At 36.8% G+C, this 22,611-nt stretch overlaps 1 protein-coding gene across 1 annotated transcript in view; it reads right to left on the bottom strand.

Annotated features, from left to right (window-relative positions):
- GRM1 (glutamate metabotropic receptor 1) overlaps positions 1–22,611 on the bottom strand; it is a 397,420-nt gene that overhangs the window by 87,293 nt on the left and 287,516 nt on the right. The window contains 1 exon segment of the mRNA XM_040627927.1: positions 17,593–17,828. Coding sequence (XP_040483861.1) covers positions 17,593–17,828 — 236 coding nt within the window.

The following is a 22,611-nucleotide window of genomic DNA, read 5'->3' as shown; positions in this document are numbered from 1 at the left end:
AGGGAAATCATTTAAAATTATGTCTAAAAGTCTGTGAATATTCACTTTTGGGGCCTCTTTCTGTATCTGTATAACTCTGATCACTCCATCCGAGGCCCCAAACTCTTACCATTGCTTTCATGATGCCCTCTCTCCTCAACACCCTACCTTAGTCAAGAAAAAAGGACATCACAGAACCGCGACTGCTCTGGGCCCCAGTCCTCCACAAAATGTGTGAGCTCATTCCTTGGGGCCCTGTCCTCCACTATGGAACATGTGGCAGCAATCAAGATAGTCACATGCATCCAACCAAGAAAGCACTGGTCATATAATAGGTAACAGGAGTTTTGAGGCAGTAAGAGATTTGGGCCAGGGGATCGCTAAGTGATGCCCAATCTCATCCCTCATCCATTCATTCAATTCAATGTATTATACACTCACCCTGTCTTTGTGCTTGGTGAGGGAGGGAATGTAAAAGTTTATCCTGCATTTATAACTTTTTTTTTTAAGATTTTATTTATTTATTTGACAGAGAAAGACAGCCAACAAGAGAGGGAACACAAGCAGGGGGAGCGGGAGAGGAAGAAGCAGGCTCCCAGCAGAGGAGCCCGATGTGGGGCTCGATCCCAGAACGCCGGGATCACACCCTGAGCCGAAGGCAGACGCTTAACGACTGAGCCACCCAGGTGCCCCTGCATTTATAACTTTTAAGGAAACTATGGTTTAGAGGGAAGTTTGACAATTGCTGTAAGAAATACAGAGACTCTTCAAGGAGAATTCAAAGATAAGCAGGTAAGAGATGGTCCAAGGTGGGGTGAGGTGGAGTTGGAAGAGTCCACTGATATGGTATTTACCCATTAATTGTCAGGTTAGTCTGCCCCACATCACTGATCTCACCTGACCTACTGGAGATGAAAGATCACTCAGGTCTAAGCTAGTATCCTTCTATGGGTCATGGAATCCTTTCTCCTTAGGTAAGGAATCAAATAAAGGTTGGGATAAAATTCCCAACCTCTCAAAAGCAATAAAATTCCCATAAGCTGAGTATCCTGGAAGCTTGTGAATATATCTGACAACTAGGAAGATGGAGAATTCAAAAGAGCAGAAAGAAATACCAGCTAAACCTTTTGACAAACATGAAATGGGAACAATGATTTAATACTTATGATATATAAGATGGATATCACATATCATGTATAGATAAGTAAATGGTTTTAAATATATTTATGTATACATAAAGACATAGATAACATCATTAAGACAGTAATACTATCTAAATATTTGTATAAGAGCATCACATAATTTATTTCATTTAATTTAAATCTTTGTCCTTTAACATTGGTATACACTTCCCATGTTATTGATGAGGCAACTGAGACCTCAAAATGTTAGAAAAATTTTCCAAAGTCAGACATATCAAGAAGCAAAGTCAGAAATCAAATAAGGATTAGGATGCCTGGGTGGCTTAGTTGTTAAGCGTCTGCCTTCGGCCCAGGGCATGATCCCAGGGTCCTGGGATCGAGCCCCACATCGGGCTCTCTGCTCCACTGGAAGCCTGTTTCTTCCTCTCCCACTCCCCCTACTTGTGTTCCCTCTCTCGCTGGTTATCTCTCTCCCTGTCAAAAAAATAAAATAAAATCTTAAAAAAAAAAAAAGAAATCAAATAAGGATCTCCTAATCCTTGTGTACAGAACTAGGTTAGAGTAGGAGTTGGGGAGGTATGTGATATTTTAAAGAAGCTTAAGGACAGTAGGTCACACTTCTATTTTAATTGTAGCAATGCTTTAATTAGCAATACTGTCCACAGAGAAATTTTAAACCTAGAGAACAATATAAGTAATTGTGATTACAAAAAATCTCATCTGGCATATTATAATTGCATAGAAAAGGTAGCTTCAAACGTTTGGCAACTTTGTACTGTACACAGATGTGGCCAAAGAAAATATAATTCATTTTTATGAGCAGCTGCCCCTGACCAACATGAACAAATGCAGAGTGAAGCAGGGAAAGACACAGCAGGCAGCTATCCCTCAATCTGTGAGATGCCTGAAACACTTTTCTGTCAAAATCTAGCCCTCAGTTCCACCAGCCTGATTTTAGTCTTCCTACGCTAAATACCCCCATGAAGATTTCTCTTCAAATATCCATGTTTAAAGTCTTTTGTTTATCTTGCATCAACGAAGAAGGTGGGAAAAGACTGGGTTGAGGTGGGTCAGAAGGGTCCAACCTGAAACCATAGATATTGCCTCTACTGAATTATCTGATTCTCCTTGGAAGCCTTGGAAAGAGCCCTGTAGAAAGAGCTATTTAGGGGAAGTGATCAATCATCCAATGAGCTTGGATAACTGCACAGAATTGACCCCATTGCCATCCTCCTCCAACACCTGAAATACACTTAGTCATCATGACCTTGGCCCACCTTTAAGATATTACAGGAAATAGCCTTAATAAGCCATTTTTCAATTTTCCATAAACATAATATTAAGGAAAATGTTTAGGATATTACAAAGTCTTAATTATGGCCCCAAGAGAAAGTTATCTCAGGACTCTGTACCAGGAAGAGCTCCACTTCTACGAAATATCATAAGCAACTGGTGTTTTTGTATCTTTTGGACACTGAGGTTCAAAGCCATATTTGTTGCCCATCTCTAGCCATAGGACATAATCTCCTAACATGTATTATTTTGTCTCTAATCACAACTTTGACTTTACCTGATGTTCCCCTACCCTTATTCTACAAAATTTCCATATTTTAAAAAGTCATTATTGTAACTATCACAGCCAAGAGGAGCCTAAGGAGATATGATGACTAAATGCAATGTGGTATCCATTGGATGGCATCAAAAAAAAAAAAAAAAAAAAAAAAAAAAGACATTGGATAAAATGCAAGAAAATATGAATGAAATATGGACTTTAGTAAATAATAATGTGTCAATATTATTTTATTAATTGTAACAAATATAGTATACTAATGTAGCATATTAATAATCCAGGAAACTGATTGCAGGATATATAGACTCTCCTCTCCTCACAGTTTTCTATAAATCTAAAACTATTCTTTAAAAAAAGTGTATTAAAGAAAGTTAAGGCCATATATAAGGCACCTTATTTTATACCATAACTACATAGAATATTTATTTTCTATTCATTTAACAAAAAGTCACATTGTTGGAAGTTTTGTAGATTGCCTTAAATAATTACTGGAAAAAGTCTAGTATTAATGAATAAAACACATACAGATATGTATACATAATCCTTTAGTTAAATAGTCTAGCCTTATGCCCAGTTTTTCATAATGTCTTTAGTCTATATGGGCTGTTCCAAATAACTAGAAGACTTCTGAACAGTCCCTACATCCTATATCCTGATTCATTTTGTGTGTGTGTGTGTGTGTGTGTGTGTGTGTGTGTGTGTGTGTGATGAGAACTTGTGAGATTTACTGTCTCAGCAACTTTCAAATATGAAACATGGTATTATTAACTATAGTCACCATGCTATACATTACATTCTCATGACTTATTTATTTTATAACTAAAAGTTTGTACCTCTTTTGTTTGCATTTATTTGTATTTTTATTATGTATCCATGTCACTTTTTAAAAAAATGATGATACATAGGTATATTCTCAAAAACACAATTTAGCTTTTGTTCATACGTTTTCTTTACTACAAAGGCCATTCTAATAGCTATGTGACCACTTCCCTAACCTGTTCACATCACTATAGAGTCTAAAACTTATGCTCTCATGACCTAAACTTACCTACAAACTGAACAAGTCACTAATGACATGATTTTGAGGACTCAAAGGCCAGGACTGATTTCCTTTATTGTGTAAAGGTTTTCAAATGAGGAATTACAAGTTTTATAATAAGAATTTTGAAAACAAAAATAACTTTAATTTCAAGAAAGGGTAATCTGACAACACAGTAAAGAAGCCACAGAAGTTAAAATTTTTAAAAACTATAAAAGCTGAGAAAATATTCTGCCTAGTGTTAAGAAGATAAAAATTAACATGGCACTAATTTTCACATATTATTTTGAAATTTAAAAAGTATAATGCCTAAAAATAGTGAGCCAGGGACTTTTGCATAATCCTGTAGAGAAGGCTAGAGCAGAGAATGGGGGGGAGGGGTCTTAGCCATTTGCTACATGACAATGTTCTCTTACTTTCTGGACATACAGACTTGGAAAAGTGTCACTAAGAGAGCATAGTGCAGCAAGGCTGAGGGCACTTTATTCCTAAGAGAAGATGTAAATTAATCTCTTTATAAGGGGGAAATATAAGCCTAAAATCTTCAATGACCTTTGTTCTATGCCGTAAGAATTTCTGCACACTTGGGGTTTGTTGCAAGAACTATATGTGTTGTTAAGCAGTAATGTTGACTTATCAGAAATGTCCCACATGAGAAAGGAAATCCTGAAACTGCTCTTGAGTGTCAATCATTGTAGGTTAAACATGGGAGGTGGGACCCTTAAGTAGAGAGTAATTGGCTATACATGAATCCCTTTCTTTTTGTCCTTCCTAAGATGGGAATAAGTTCCATTTCCAAAGCCTCTAAATAAAGAAGTGTTCACTAGCAGAAACATGAAAACTCAGTACAGTACCTAATTATTACTTAATCTTACCTTGATTTAAAAACAAAAGGCATTTTGTTGATAAGCCCTTTTGGCTGATGTCTCTTGGTCTTGGAGTTCTGAATTTTTCACTCACTGTCTTAATAAAAATTTCCTACAATTAATTTAGACCTTGGTAAATAAGAAGGGAATATCTCTTTATCTTTGGCAAAAATTTTTCATGCATTTTGACAAGGTAATTCTGCCAATTAAAGGTTCAGGTGAGTTCAAAACCAAAAATTCTAAACATATATTGCATGCACATGTACCTCCTAAATAAATAGCTGCAGTGCAAATTCTGATTTAATATTTTCATAGATTGTATTATTACCCATAAATATTAGATACCTTAGGATAGATTACGTATCTTCTCTCCATTGACATTTGGCTGAACCATAGGGCTGGCTTTGGTCAATGAAATGTTACTGAAGTGACATGTATAACTTTTAGCAGAAGCTTAAACTCCCAATCACATTGGTCATGTTCTGTTTCTTTACCACAATTATCAATGTTCCAGATTGAAGGTCTATCAGACTGGGTCCTAGGTGCTGAAGACATGGAGCAGTCTCTTAACTCATACATAATGGACATGTGGCAAGAACAAGAAATAATTTTTTCTTCTTGAAAGACATTAAGTTAGGGGTCCATATGTTATAATGTGTATCCTCACCTATCCTAACTAAAAAGGGAATTGATACCTAAAAGTAAGGGAATGCTGTAACAACAGTAAAAATGACCATGAGAGGTGCCTGGGTGGCTCATTCAGTTAAGCATCTGACTCTTGGTCTCAGTTCAGGTCTTGATCCAGAGTCATGAGTTCAAGCCCTGCATTGGGCTCCACACTGGGCATGGAGAATACTTAAAAAATTATAATGAATCATTAAGTATGAGGCTTATAGAAACAGGCAGCAGATAGTGAGGAGATTGTGATCACTGTCAAAAAGGACATAAATCCATTATTATTCAGTGGCAAAACATTCAGTAACATTGTCACATATAATAACTTGGAAGGCATGTATTTTACCAAATGAGCTTGCATGTTTAAGCAAGGAGGTAGGCATATTAAATGGGCAGAGATAAAAATGAAATTGACTCTCACTTCCAACTCTTAACAAATAAAACAGAAGATGTTTATGCTACAAAGAACAAATGAAAACTCAGCTTCATGTCAATTACCAAATCAAAACTCTTATTTTTGTGATAAAACCTCTGAAGGAATTAATTTGGCACCCATTAAACTTTCAAATGGAGACAACTGCTAAGAGAGAGGAGCTAAGAACCTAGCTCTTAAGATACAGCAAGACTCCTAGAGAATGTCTGACATCCTGATGCGTATCTGTGGGAGAAAGACGAAAATCATTTATGTGAAGTGAGTTGAGAGTTGGACAAAAAATATCTGTAAGGACACACTGTGGCTATACAAAAAGTTGAATTATCCAGGAAATTAGTTCTTTGTTTCTCTGTGGTAAGAGCATAGTGTTTGGGAGTGTAGAAGAACAAACCCAGCAATGGAAAACCAAAAAACAGGGATTAGGGAAATGTAAAGGAAGGTATCTATGCATTCAGATACCATTCTGGTCAGCCAGAGGCACATGTCCTTAATGGTCTACATGTTTTACCTTTCACAGAAACACAATGAAATTGGGTTTTTAAATATGTACCTAAAGAGTTATGTAGTTTTCTCATGGCAGCTGTTAACAGAGAAAGGTCTGCTGCAAAAGAGCTAAAGAAGTAGCTACTGGAAAGGACTTAGAGAAGCTAAACCCTCACTCTGTCTAAACATCTACTGTGGTGGACCTGTTGGTCCACAAAGATGTCCACATCCTAAAGCCTAGAACCTGTGGATAAGTTAGGCTACATGGCAAAAAGGACTTTGCAGATGTGACTGAATTTCCATTGAGATGGGAAGATTATCTTTGGTTATTTGGGTGGGACTAATTTAATCATAATCCTTAAAAATAGAGAATCTTCCCTAGCTGTGGCCAGAGAGACATGTGACTATGGAAGCAGGGTCCAAGAGATACAACATTGCTGGTCTTGAATAAGGAGGAACAGGGCCATTATCCAAAGAATGTGGGTGGTCTCTAGAAGTTAGAAAAAAGCAAGAAACAGATTCTCCCATAGAACCTTTCTAAAGGAATGCGTTTCTGCTGACCTCTGACTGATTTTCACTCAATGAGACCCTTGTCTGAGTTCTAGCTTATGGAACTGTACAATAATAAATTTGGATTGTTTTAAGGAACTGACTTTATGGTAATTTGTTATGGCAGCAATAGAAAATTAATACATCTCGTAATTGCCCAATCTGGACATAGAGAAATAGTATATAGCCATGACTTATTGATTTTGGAATGCTAGTGCTTCAAACAAGCCTACCAATAAATAAATAAAACAAATGGAAGAGATTCATTCAGTATTAGAAATTACTAAATTCTCATTAGCTACTGCAGCTGCCATAGCCACAGCCAAAACCTTGGCAAGCTCTCAACTTGGACAGTGATAGATGATTCCAAATTTTAAAATTTTTTTAAAAAGAGCTAAAAGGCTCATAAATTTTAAGTATGAATTTCTTCCTGTCCTTAACCTAAGTGCTTGGCTCCACTCTAGAGATTCTTTTTTTTTTTTTTTTTAAGATTTTATTTATTTATTTGACAGAGATAGAGACAGCCAGCGAGAGAGGGAACACAAGCAGGGGGAGTGGGAGAGGAAGAAGCAGGCTCATAACGGAGGAGCCTGATGTGGGACTTGATCCCAGAACGCTGGGATCACGCCCTGAGCTGAAGGCAGACGCTTAACCACTGTGCCACCCAGGCGCCCCCACTCTAGAGATTCTGATCCAATTGGTGTGGTATGAGAACTTGGTACCATGAAGTACCTTTTTCTTTTCCAAACAAAACTTGCTATGTGTTATTAAGACATTTCTGTTAACATAAATTGAGTGCATTTTTAAAAGCTTTCATGAGACTTTAATAAGTCAGACTTGAGAATCACTGCTCGAAAGGACAAGATTCTTCTTCATATCATCTTAATTTATCCAAATGGATTGGATAATAGTGTTCTGTTGGTTAGAGTATTAGACCAAATCTATTTGAGCTAAGTCCCTGTGGATTCATATTTCTAACAAATTTTAATACATGTCCCATGTAGTACCCATGGATGCCCATCAAACTTCTATAAGGATTTGTGGTCACAACTAATGTTGTTTACCAGCCAGTGATACTCCAGAGAAAAGTCAATTAGTAAATAAATAGAGTGGCCATATAGAATTATGACATGATATTGACATAGGCACAGATGACTATGATAGCAGGTTTAACACCACTTCACACAGATCTTTGGTGTGAGGTTTGACAAGCAGCTCTCAGATATGAAGTATAATACTCGAGTATACTACCATGGCCTAGAGACACAGGACCTAGATTATAAACGTAACTGGTAGGCTGATTACATAGGGCCCCACTCATTAGGGCACAAATGTATATAATAACTTCAGGTATGAGGTTAGTTTTCAAAAAAAGCAGGCACCAGAGAATTTACCTCCAGAGAACATACTAAAGAAGTTGTCCAGAGACACGGCAACCTCCATTTCACAGCATTTAATAAGGAATCATGTTTAGTAGCTATTATGACCCCAAACTTGGTTCATGATATGGATACAGAACATCCCCTTCACCTTAACTGTTACCTCCACATAGCAGAAATAATGGAATGATGGAACATACTCCTCAAGAACAAGTTCAAAAGTCTGACTGGTTCTTGAATTCTAACCAACCATTTATCTTTTCAGTGTTTGATTTCTTTATGCTGCTGCTTTCCCAATTATATATCTCCATAATGAATAGGACCAAAGGATAAATAAAAGAAGTTAAGCATACACCTCCCACGGGATCCAGGGATTCCACAGCTAGGACTCGCCCCAAAAGAAAAGAAAACATATATCTATACAAAGATCACACATAGATGTTCTTAGCAGCTTGGTTTGTAATAACCAAATACTGGAAATAACTCAAATGCCCATTATCAGGTTAAAGGATAAACAAATTTTGTTATGTCCAGATAATGAAACATCGCTCAGCAATTTTTTAAAAAATGAACTGTTGATACATGCAATACAATGATGAATCTCAAAATAACTGTGCTGAGTGAAAGAATGCAGACAGAAAAGAGTTCACAGCACACAATCTCGTTTTAAGAGTAGGGGGTGCCCGGGTGGCTCGATTGGTTAAGCTTCCAACTCTTGATTTCAGCTCAGGTCATAATCACAGGGTCATGGGATTGAGCTCCAGGTCAAGCTCTGTGCTCAGCACAGAGTCTGCTTCTCCCTTTCCCTTCTCTCTCTCTCTCTCTCAAATAAATAAACAAAACCTTAAAAAAAAAAAAGTAGAAATTGCAAATGAACTATTGTGACAGAAAATTGCATGTGAATAGGAGGGAGGAGTTGGGGGGGGAATAGTGGGAGGGAGGAATTTTCAGTGAGAGACAAAGGAATTTGGGGAGTGATATATTTATTATCTTGATTGTGGTGATGACTTCATGGCCATACTCACATGTTAAAATTTGTCAAATTGTTCATTTTATATACGTGTAGTTTTTTGTATGTCAATTATACCTCAATAAAAATATAAAAATACAAGAAAAAGAGTAAATGGGCCATACGTCAAGTATGTTTGGTCTACCCATCATGAAAAGACTGTAACTTCTTATGATGGCTGAAATTATGACTTTACTTCATGTGAGTTTTCCCAGCAGCAAATATGTAGAAGAAATGAAATGCAAAACTATTCTCCTGATGAGAAGCAGTACAACTTATATGATATAGAGTAAGCCCATACATAGCCATTTGGGAATATCTAAATATATACTAGCCTTTTATCTCAAGGTGAACTCTTAGTTAAGAATAGCCATAGATTTTAATGATTAAAAATACCCATTCTCAAATTGTTCAGAAGTTAGGCTGGACCACAGGAGGAAGCATTCAACTTTGAAAATATATAAATTGTTTAATAGGGAGAATTTGATCTAATTGAAGGATTTATTAATAAATTAAACTAAATTCTAGTAATAATAGGTATATAAACCTTAGGCCATTCTCTAGGTAACTAGTTTACATAGCAAAAAGTTCTTTGGCATATCCCATATTACAAAATTGTAAATTAGATGTTTTGATAAAATAGTAACTGATCACTGTTACAATAAGCATTGAAGGCCTCAAAAAATTCCCATTTGTATACCTGAAGTCCGTATCTGCTTGATGCTAAAAATTATTCAAGTCCTTTGGAAATAGAATCAAGATTAATATAAAGCAAAAGGATGGAAAACATATGCCCCTGAATCAATATTTATGTCTTTTGAATGATAGAACACGTTTCTATAAATCCATTCAATTATTAAACTGACACAGAAGAAGAAACTATACTGAATTGGTCTTCACAGGAATGAATCTGCCCTATTTGGGTTGGAGGCTCTGTGGGAATCACCAAGCAAGGTGGAAGCCTTGGCTCATAACATCTTTCAGCTGCTGCAGTGAAGATAGTCAACAAGTTGATCATGCTGGAAATACTAACTTGCGAATTAGATCCAAATAACCATAGAAACAAAAAAACCAGCATTTCTGGGGTTAGAAAATTAGAATGCAGGGGAGCCTGGGTGACTCAGTTTGTTAACTGTCTGACTCTTGATTTTGGCCCAGGTCATGATCTCAGGGTTATGAGGTCAGGCTCTACACTGGACATGGAGCCTGCTTAAGATTCTCTCTGCCCCCTCTCTGCCCTGCCCCGTCCCTTCTCTAAAAAAAAAAATAAAATAAAAAAGGAAGAAAAAATCAGAATGCAGCGCTATTCAATAGAACTCTGTAATAATGGAATTTTTCTGTATTTGTGCGATGTAAGATGTAGTCACTAGCCACATGCAGTTGTTAACATATGAAATATAGCTAGTGAGGCTGAGAAAATGAGTGCTTAACTTCATTTTAATTAATTTAAATTTAATTATAAAAAAAATACACATGGCTAGTGGCTACCACAGTTGACAGGGCAGGTCAAAAGTATTAAGAGTTAAGCAGACCAAGACTGTACTTATAGTATGATATTATTTTCAGAGTTTCATCTATGTGTGATAATTAATGAGGTTTTCTGAGAAATTATAATGTCCAAAAGTGACACAAGGTCAGTTCACTTTCATTCTTTCAACCCAAAATCTAAATACATCTGTTATAGACTGAATGTTTTTGTCCCCTCCAAATTCATATGTTTAAACTCTGATCCCCAATGTGATGATGATATTTGGAGATAGGGTTTGGGGAGGTAATTAGGTCTTAAGGGTGCAGCCCTCTTGATGGGATTAGTACACTTAGGAGACTTGTTTCTTTTCTTTTTCTCCATCATGTGAGGAAAGAGGGAAGAAGGCTCTCATTAGACGCCTGCCATGCAGGCACCCTAAGTGTAGACTTTCTAGCCTCCAGAACTGTGAGAGATAAATATTTGTTGTTCAAGGCTCCCAGCTTATGGTAATTTGTTATAGCACCCCAAACTGACTAAAGCAACAACCAAAGCTTTTAAAACATACGTCCATAAAGAAATTTCTACCAGCACTGTGTGAGAACCTATTACTGTTTCGTTTTGAGAATGTTTGTTTGGCTCAGCTATCTTTGTTCTACTTGTTAGCACTTCCAGAATTCCAAAGTAGAATAGTTTCACTGCCTTGGATCAGTGGGCTTTAAATCTTCATTGAAGAAACTATAAAAATGTTAGGCTTTTTTCAAGAGATACAGGGTACAGCATTGTATCATTCCTCCTGAAGGGGGAAAAGATTGAGAATTCTAACATTGGGTTGAGAAATTATGTTCCCTAAATTAAATCAACTATTGTTCCATGTGAGGGTCATGGATTATAGGGCTATAGAGATCCTTTAATCAGTTATCAATTGCCACAATAATGCTGCATAACAAACCACCCCAAGCTTAGTGGCTTAAAACAACAAGTATTTAGTTCATGAATCTGGGAGTCAACTAGGAAGTTTTGCTGTTCTCGGTTGGACATGACTCACCTCAGCTAGGCTGAACTCATGTGTCAACAGCCAGCTAGTGTATTGGCTGGAGACTGGTTTATCAACTAAGAGGTCATCCTGTTTCTGCTCTAAGTTGTCTCTCATATTCTAGAAGGCTAACTCAGGCTTGTACATACAGCTGAGAGAGGGTCCCAAGAAAGAAGAATAGTAGGTCAAGCCTCTTAAAACCTGGACCTAGAACGAACAAGCTATAAATTCAATTGAGATTCAAAAGGTAGGAAGCAAAATTCTACTTCATAATGGGAGGAGCAGCAAAGTCACATTTCAAAGGGAATGGATACAGGGAGGGGTTGAGAATTGTGAAGCCTTCCACAAACTATGGCTAATATACCAATTTCTTGGGTAAAGGCAAATGTTGTTCTTCAGGCATGCATAATGGCATTTGGGTCAAACTTCCAAAGGCAAAGAGAAGTTATTACCCTAGGACCTAAAAGGCTATAGTAAGTAGGAATCTGTCTCAGTTTATAGACCATCTTAATCTGGATTGAATTATATTGGACAAATCTTATCCCACCTTACATATGATATGTTAATTCAAAATGGAAACTCTAATGAAACTTAATAATGAGGCAACTCTATTATAAAAATTAGTAACAATCTTAAAATTGTGAATGGGAGTCTCCAAGATGGAGCAAGAGTACCCATGTTTGGGGAAAGGATAGTCCCTTCAATAAATGGTTTTGGGAAAGCTGGACAGACACACACAAAAGAATGAAATCTTACACATACACACACACACACACACACAAACTCACAATGGATTAAAGACTTGAACATAAGACCTGAAACCACAAAATTCCTAAAAGAAAATCTTGGCAATGTCTTTTTGGATTTTGATAACAAAAGTAAAAATAAATAAGGGGGACTACATCAAACTAAAAAGCTTTCATACAGCAGAGGAAACCATCAACAAAATGAAAAGTCAATATACTGAATAAGAGAAAATATTTGCAAGTTTTATATCTGACAAGAGGTTAATATCCAAAATGTGTAAAGAATCCATACAGCTGAATAGCAAAAGAAAAAAAATAGTGAAAAAATGGGCAGGGGATCTGAATAGACATTTTTCCAAAGAAGACATACAGATGGCTAACAGGTACATGAAAAGATGTTCAATATCACTAATCATCAGGGAAATACAAATCAAAACTACAATGAGAGATCACCTCATATCTGTTAGAATGACTATCATCAAAAAGACAAGAAAAACAAGTGCTGCTGAGGATGTGGTGAAAAGGAGACCCTTGTGCATTGTTGGTGGGAATGGAAATTGGTGCACTGCGCTCTGGAAAGCAGTATGGAGGTTTCTCAAAAAATTAATAATACAACTCTCATATGATGCAACAATTCCACTTCTGGGTATTTATCCTGAAGAAACAAAAACACTAACTTGAAAAAAATATATGCACCCTTCTGTTCATTGCAGCTATTCACAATAGCCAGGACACAGGAGCAACCTAAGTGTCCCTTGATGGATAAATGGTAATGAAAAAACATGGGGGACCTGGGTGGCTCAGTCAGTTGAGCATCTGACTCTTGGTTTTGGTTCAGGTCATGATCTCGGGGTCATGGAATGGAGCCCCACATGGGGCTCCACACTCAATGGACTCTCCTCGAGATTCCCTTTCCCTCTTCCACCCCTTCCCCCTCCCCTCCCTCACTCCTGAATGCATGCGCTCTCTCTCTAAAATAAATAAATAAACAAATAAATAAAATCTAATATATATATGTACACACATATATATAGTGATGATGGATGGTAAAGGATGCTGTACTGATGATTTTACTATACATACAAATATCGAATATTATGCTGTACACTAAAAACTAACAATGTTATGTATCAATTATATCTCAATTTTTTTAAAAAAAAGAGTACTCATGCTTGGAATTCTTGAAATTTTGTCATATCAGAGTAGCTGTCATTATCTTAGTAGTCCTGAGCTGTTGGTGAGTATTACAGATATCATCTAAATTCTTTCATTATGTCTTGGATAATAACCAAATACAAGGATATACTAGCTTTAAAAAGCATTGTGCCCACTTATTTCCAGCTGATATAAAGAATAAGGGGAGAATGTAAAATTATGACTGTAAATTCACTGGACTGTGAAAAAGGTCGGTGAAGACATAGTGAACTAATCCAGTTATTATGCTGCTAACCACAGCAAATCCTAATATTGCCAATATTGCAAGACAATGGTAATATATTTTTTAAGGGGCCTAAATATCATTATGTTCTTAGACCAATAATTATATATTTAAAAATCTATAGAGAGGAAACAATCCAAAAAGAGTAACAACAACCATGAAAACTCTCTGTACCATATTCAGTGTTTTTCATCAGAAGAAAAATTGGAAGCAACCAATAATATGACTAAGTAATTATAGTATTTCCATTGGGTAGAATATTACGGAGCTATTAAAATGGTGGTTATAAAGGTCGTATGGCAACATCAAAAAGGTGAAGTATAATCGTAACTGTAATCTGTAACAGAATTACATGTACACTATGATTATAACTATGCAAAACAAAATGAAAAAACGTTCATGGAATTGTAAGCTGTGCTGGTAGAAGCTGCCTTTTGGGATTTCTTATTCTCTTAGAAATGTTCATATCATTTGATTGAGTAATTCAACTTCTGGAAATGTATCTTAAGAAAATTATCCAAAAAAAAGAAAAAAAGAAAAAGAAAAAAAATTATCTAAAATGAGAAAAAAAGGGGGGGTGGTTAGGAAGAAGAATTTTTTAATGCAACTCTGCAGGTTTTTTTTAATTCATAAAGAACTGAAAATAGCTTAAATGTGTAGGAAGAAAGAGTTAAATAAATTAGAGTTTATCTGTCTGCAGAATGTATGCAGCTATGAAGAATGAAAGAAATTAATGATAAATTCATAAATCTAAAAGAAAAGGCAGTATTCATTTTAAAAGCAATATATAAAATAATATTGACTATGTGATTTAAAAGCATATACAGATAAAAATACACCAAAAATTTAATAGTGTATTTGCTAGAAATATATCAAAAAATTAATAGTGATTAACAGTGGTTATATAAAAGAAAATTCTTAATGTTCATCATCTTTCTTATACTTTTTTATGTTTCTAATTTATATACAATAATCATAGCAGTAGGTATTACTGTGATAATCAGAAAAAAACGGTAAAAGCCTGAATAGGAAAAAAATAAAATATCTATATTGGCACTCTAATGGTGGTTCATTACGACTTGTGTGCTTGTTTTTCTAGTTTCCACATCTTGGAATATAGTTATGCTAAATTTGTAATTTCAAAATCTATAATATTTAGTAAGGTGACCCATGCTATACCATATTTGCCTTCTGGTAAGACATGACATTAATAATAACACTTTACATTTACGTAAGGATTTACAATTTGCAAGGTATCTCACTTGTATTATTTCATTCGATTCTCACACTTGTGTAAAGTAGAAAGTGTTACCATGCTCCAGTTGCAGAAATTGATTCAGAGACTAAGTGAGGTCCTCCAAGTCATTTGGCAGATACCTAACCAAACCAGTGTTGGGCCCAGTGGTTAAGCTTCTAAATGCTCTCAGTTTCCATGGAATCATTTTCACAATTCTCATCAGGAAGGATAAAGCACTATGCTATTGCAAACATAATACAAATGCTGTAAACAACTAAGACATTTACTGCAAGAGAGTGACTTTGATTTGTTTTATACCTATTCTTTCCACTGTCCTCAGAATGATTATTTTTTTTTTTAATTAGGTTTTTCAGCTGGGTGGCTCAGTAGGTTAACTGTCTGCCTTTGGCTCAGGTCATGATCTCATGGAGGCCTGCTCAGCAGGGAGCCTGCTTCTCCCTCTCTCTCTGTCCTCACCCCCCCCAACCCCGCTCACGCTCTCACTCTCTGTCTCTCTCAAAAAAAAATAAACAAAACCTTCAAAAAAAAAGAGTTAGGCTTTGATGTTTTAGTTAGTACCTTTCCGACACATCTCCAATCCCTTGATATGCCCAACTAATTAAGCAGTGATGTAGACTTTGCATGAAGTACTTTTTAATTAGCCACAGTGATTCCCAAATTATTCAGCCTGGGCTCAGGACCCTTAATATTCAAAATGACAATCTAGTGCATGTAAACTCTTTATTTAAGTAGTGACATCTGAGATTAAGCTCCATAAAGGTTTCTATAGAAACTAACTGCAATACCTAAACTTTCCTAAACACCAAAATGATCCAATTAGAGGAAGTAAAAATAAGTGATGGAAAGAGCAGCTATCGATAGTATGGAAGGTTTCATTCAACTTCCTCACATTAATGTTCATAAATGTGTCTGAATATTCATTAGAAGACTATGCAATTTATTTGCTATTCAAGGATCTCAACTAGATAAGAATGATACATGAAGTGATAGTTTAGTTGTTCTTCAATAACACTGAAGCCAATTTCATAGAAACGCAGACATTAAAACTGAAGAGCAAGGTAAATTTACCTGAATGTATACACACATAGATAACGCAAATACTGCTAAAGATAAATTAAAGATAAAATTCTAGGATTCCTGCGGCAGAAGAGATCAATAAAGTTCATGAATTAGTTCCAAATAGAAAAGTTAAATAAGTCTTCAGTCTTCCTTAGAACTAAGAACAAAGGGAAATATTTGCTAAGCTTGACTGCAGAATGAAATGCAAACATAAACATATTTATTAAAGGTAATCACATAAGAAGCTCTTAAAAGTAGCCTTGAGAGTCAAGCATAACATAAGAACAATTCATGAATGTGCAATTTTTTTTTATTTCTTACTATGAAACTTAAGCAAGTTCAGATTTTAACCTTGACATTTGCATGCACAAAACCCAAAATGGTTTTCAAAACAAACGTAGTTACAGATTTCTAGTTTTTGTTTTGAAAGCTTAGGTCACAAGCTATTTTCTTGGAAATCCTTGCAAAAAGACATCCAAGTATGATTAATAAATAGTATTTTAAATTTTACTAAAAAAACACAATGACCAAGTGACATATATAAATCTGCATCACTAATAGACATCTCAAAATTAACCCACTGAAATCTAGCTCCTGATCCTTTCTCCTTTTCTTGAAGTCTTTCCCATCTCAGTCAATGGTGACACCATCTTTAATGCCTGTCCATCATGCTCTGTTATCAACCCAGTACAGAAAACTGGCTTTGAATGGCACTGTGGTAGACCAAAGAGGATCTATTTTTGCCACATTAAGCAATGCTGAAAAAAGACAGCAGACAGCAATGTCTCTACATAGTAACGATAACACTCATGAAAGTTACTCTGTTAAGAAGTTCCTGGGGTGGGGGGGAAGAAAAGGACATCCACTGGAGTTCACCAAGCCCTAAAGACCTGGAACAATGTGCTGTCCTTTCCTGGCATGCCTTCAGTGAGCAGTGCATGGGAATTATCTGTCCCACCAGGAAATGTCAGTCCTATTTACAGATAAGAATGCGGAATTTCTTGCCACCTATGTCCACATATACCCATGTTAGTGGTGTGGTCCTAGATAACATTATCTCATCTTCTTCAGACTTGCATATTGAAGCGAGTCATAAAGAAGAAAAAGGGATCAAACCAGTGCTGCTTGCTTATGTCTATGGGCAACACTTCCTAAGCATGCTTGCAATAAAATCTCTTCTCTCTGGCTTGAATACCAGATACCTGAATTCTCAGTTTGCTTTTCATTGAACTGTATTATCACTTCTTACAACTTGCTCCACCAGAGACCAAAGCAGTTTTTCCAGAATATGGAAACATGAATCCTTGGGGTAATATATACACTCTCCTAATTCTAGTTATTTTATAAATTAAGATGGCAATTCAGTCTTTGGAACTCCAGCCTTGACACCTTCTACTCTCATTCAACAAGTTGCAATGGGGCTAGAGTTGTAACCTCTGAGTTGTTATTTCGTGAACGCAAATTACCTGTGCAGATTCTTTTAAAGTTGGGATTTTCCAGAAGGTGTCCTGGTAGGCGGCACTGGAACCGATGTTGCCAAAACTCAGGAAACCAGGGATTCCTCGTATTAGTGTCCAGCCTCAGCTTCAGGAAATAATCATCAAATGACCTGACCTCTGGAGATTGCAGCTTTATTGTGATTCCCCCGTTGGCTTCCACCTCATAACCTTCAATGACTTCATCTCTGTCTGCCCATCCATCACTAAAAAAATTCAGGAATTGGGGTGGGGAGAGAGAAAGACAAAGGTCTCACAAATAGGGCTCAGCATTATGCATGAACGAAGCAATTCAGCAAGGCTGAAAGTCTATTTTCAGCCAAAATTGCTACCTATCAATGACTTTTTTTTTTTTTTGGTGGAGAGGAGTAACTTCTGAAATCATAAAGTCCTGTTTGTTTTTCACAGTAGTAAAAGTGATGATGAAGATGATGATAGTAGCAATGACAAGAACTAACATTTATTGAGCATTTACTAGGCATCAGATTCTGTACTATTTACTTCTACTCAGTCAGATGTTCAGCAACTAACGAAATCTCAGTGGATCCAGAATATGGATCCAGGCAGTCTGGCTCCCAAACCCAGTGCTCTTCAGGCCACAAAAACCATCAGTTGCTGTCCAAATCAGAATAAAATAAAACCCAGGCAGTCAGGGCCTTCACAATAAGAGCTCAGCAAGGTTTCAAGGTTGCAGCCAAGACCATTATATGAGCTGCATTTATGGGGTAGAAAATTGATTTAGCTCAGAAGCATGACAACCACAGATTTTGCTCCTGGACATTGTTCAAACTTGCATTGCCTAGAAGAGATCAGATGCTTCCCCCTCAATGTTATTTCAAAATAGCAGCATTAAAAGAAAACAATCCCACTCCCCCAAATAAAAATAATCCTCCTGCTCACTAAAAGGAAGTTAACTGACGTTTTATTCAGTGAATTCAATTTTTTAAAAAAATCTGGTCACCTTCTAGAACATTCACATCAGTCATGAGTGACATAGCTCCAATTTAATTCAAGTATACATATGAGCTGGGTCAAACCTCATGTGAGTGGCTGTGATCCCTTCCCAGCAAGTGCCACAGAAAAATTGCACTAGTTAGAGTTAAACAGGCAAAGAAGACTTAATTCAAGACTATTCCATTAGGACAGAGACACTGAACTCCACTCTGCTAATACGAAAGTTGGGGAGATTTAAGTGCTGAGGTGAGCTAGTGAGCAAGTGCTCGAGGACACTGAGGGGAATTTGGTCAACGTGATTAGCCATCTGTGTTTGATAATTGTCATTTATCTAAGTTAGGTTCCCACCTACCCACAGAAACTGGGAGACAGGGGTTTGCTATCATTCTTGATGATTACATTTCAAAGGGATGGCTTCCAGGTCCTTGAGAAAGAAATTTCTCTGCTATAACAACTGTCAAGAGGCTAGGAGAAAATGTACACCTCCAAGGGACAGAGAAAGAATTTATAACGGCATTTTTAAATTAAACGCTCTAAGGAAAGGGAAGTCAAGGGGCCCATAGTCAGGAAGAAACTTGTCTACAGTTGAGTCAAACTGAGGAGAGGGTTAAAGATTGTCTTGGTCAAGAGGTGGATTTATTTATACCCACAGAGTCATACCCTGCAGTTTCTGGAACATAACTATTCAGTCTCTGCCAGAGAAAGTGTTTTATCACTTGCTTCTCACAGAGCAGGGACCTGGGCCAAATATATATGACTGACCATAGTTCACTCCTTGTTAAACTGAGATCAATTGGAATAAATGTGTCCTCCACTTAGCTGAGTTAATTGGTGCAGTTCTGTTCCAGAATCTTTCCAGTGAACCACACAGGAGCTGTATTTTTCAACAGACCAAAGGCTGTAGAAGGTATAGCTGACTTACCATGATCCAGAACTAAAGGGACCTTGAGGTATAGTGTGGTCTAACCAGCCAGATCAGAGAATGTCTATATGTTTCTTCTAAATCCACTGGGATAGAAATTTTACAATCTTGCACAGACCTTTCCTTCCCCCTACATCCCCCCATCATTTTCTTCTTTCCTTCCTTCTGTCCTCCTTCCTTTTGCATTTACCTAGATGCTCTGCTATGCTCAAGGTTTAATTAAGAATGAGACACACTATCCTCTAACCCCTACTGTTACAGACTTGTGGAAGAATAGACACTAAACAAGAATTACAAATGCTGTAAAAGTAAAGAAGGAAAAGTGACCAGTACTGTGGGGAGGAGGGGCTTGGGGGTTTGACTTAGTCAGATGTGTATGTATGTATACAAGTGTGGGTAGAGAGAAGGTAATTAGGGATGACTATCCTAAGAAAGTTATATCTGAGTTGAGATGTAAAGGATGTGTGGGCATTAGTCAGATGAAGAGATGGGGAGGGACTGGTATAAAACGTTCCTGGTAGATTATCTAATATACAGGAAAGAGCATGGGCCATTCAAAGAATTTGGCGAGTCAGTATAGCTGTAGCATAGAAATATGGCAGGAGACAGTAGTGTGGACATAAATTCCAGCTTAGTGATCATTAGCCTAAGGACTGCAGAAGTCCTCAAAGTGTTGTTTTAAGCCTATTACATAGTAAGGCCACTGAGCTCTGCCCTCTGGTGGGGAATGACCTGAGTCTTTCTAACAAGTCCTGCTGTACTCACCATCACTGGATATGACGGCAGGTCAAATTGATTTAAAAAAAGAAGACAGACTCTTTTATCTTTCTACATGCTCAGTCTACTTAGAAAGGCTTGAACTAGTTTAATTATTTAGATTTATTCACATTATATCATAACTACACATATAGCAATTTGAAGACCTGAACTATAGGGTTAAGGGTAAAAACAAAACCAGTTAGGCTTTCTAGAAATTCAGCTTATGAGTATATATTCCAAATCAAATGACTTACAATTTGAAGAAAAAAAAAATTCCTTTTTGACATAAAATTTAAGCTTGAAGTGTGTTTCTCCCCAAGATTTAATATTATGTGAGATTTTCTTTGTGTGAATGTGTAGTCTGAATAAGGAAACCCACAATTTTTTTAAGTGTATGAAATGAGCTGTCTATACTGTTTATTTGCATATCTTTTCTTTTTTTTTAATCATTCCCAGTTTATAAAAGCAAGTATCATATGTCAATGATGGAAGCAGGGAAAGTGTGACCTCCTGCCCTTTTGCCCTCCAACACAGAGGAGCACATCATGGGAGTAAACCTGAATATAGAAAATTTGAAGTCATACGGTTTAGTGGGACAGAGCCTTAGATCCCCGTTGCCATTGGTTAAAGCCCTTCCCCCTCACTGTTGATGACCTCATTCCAGAAATTAGAGTTGGTGTTAAATCCAAGAAGTCATGAAATCAAGGCGAACCAGGATATGACAGAAAAAAAATATTCAGCTAGGACTGGTTGGTGAATACTTTTGAAGTATTAATCACTAGACTTTATATGAGATCTTAAATCTATCTCAGGTAAGGTATTAGGGAATGCTAACAAAAAGTTGCTGAAAACATCCATAAAGCAACTCTTGGTTTTTATATATTTAAATCATTTTTGTCTACAGACCACTTGCCAAAGGTATTTAGAGAGAAGGTTAAAGGATTTTTGCTGTTCGGTTGTGTTGGGATTTTTTTGTAAGGATATTTGTTCTGGTGAATTCTCTGTGAAGCACGCTTGAAAACAGGGAGGCAGCAGCTCTCCTGATACCTGGTTTGGGTGTTTACTTCTGTTATTGTTGTTGATAGTGGTGGTGGTACTGTGGACTATGCAACCAGAGACAACCCGCAGGCACCTGCTCACCCCAGGCCTCTGCAGTGAATCCTGCTGTGCTGGGTGCTGAGCTCTATAAGGCACATTCACAGCCTCCAGCTGCGTCTGCTACCCCAGCTGCTCCCCAGTGATGAGTTCCTTTTCCTATCTGGGGTCTGGAAATAAAGCTGCAGAACGTGGATAAACAGGGTGAACGTTTAACAGACAGCTACATGTCTTATAAGTATTCCTCACAAAATACACGAATCCTTGTTTCTTGTCCCTCTCCACATTTTTATACAACAGTTCTTTCACAGGGCTGTTCACGTCCCAAAAAATCATTGTTCTGGTCCCTGTGAAATTCCACAATCCCAACCTGAATACTAAAAAGATTTCTTCCACTGAATAAATTCTGATGGAAACAATAAGAAAATATTGTTTCTAATTCTACCAATTATAACTGGACAGGAGCTGCATGAGTGTCACTTTTGCATCATATAAATTAAAATCATTTAATAAGCAAATTGATAGTAAAAAACAGAAATACAATAGTATTCATTTAAAAATTGTTTAAAAACATTTTAGAAAAACATATTTATATTCAATTAAAATAATGATAATCCAGGGAGCAAAGCAATTTGATTTGTGTTGAGTACAAATAACTGTGTGTACCTGATAATAAAGCTATCATTCTTTAAAAATATTCCAGAGATTACCATATAAGCAAGAAAATGAGAAAAGGACAATAAAAATATTTTCAAAAACATATGTAAACAAGCACAAAATTCTATAAATACAATGCTAACCATACTTACAAAGCCTGAAGAAATGTCATATGATGCAATTTAAATCAAGTGATGTCAACTGTGGGAAATTTTATGGCAGTAGTGGCAGCTTTTTCAATAAGAATTCAGACTGGCTTTCTTCATTCGACATTTATTCACTAAGAATCCTGTATGAGTTAGGCATTTTGCTTACTGCTGCAGATACATTGCTAAGAAGTACAGGCAATGCCCCTGCTCTCAAGGCAATCACAGTGGTAGGGAGGACTAGCCACCGAATACATAATAGCCACAGGGAGTTGTAGCAGCTGATAGGAAAGGAAGGTGGGCTACAGAAGCACAGAAAAGCGGAAGGGTCCTCTCAAGGGAGATTTTGCCTGAGGAGAAGTAACATCTAAGATGAGACTTAAAGGATTGAAGCTACACAGTAAAGAGGGAGATGGAAGAAGGACCAGCTTAAGAGAGTACAAAGCTCTCAAACAG

This window comes from Ursus maritimus, unplaced genomic scaffold (genome assembly GCF_017311325.1).
Source record: "Ursus maritimus isolate PB19 unplaced genomic scaffold, ASM1731132v1 scaffold_13, whole genome shotgun sequence".
NCBI lineage: Eukaryota > Metazoa > Chordata > Mammalia > Carnivora > Ursidae > Ursus > Ursus maritimus.
Note: the sequence above shows the minus strand (reverse complement) of the source record. Positions and strands in the feature narration are given on the sequence as shown.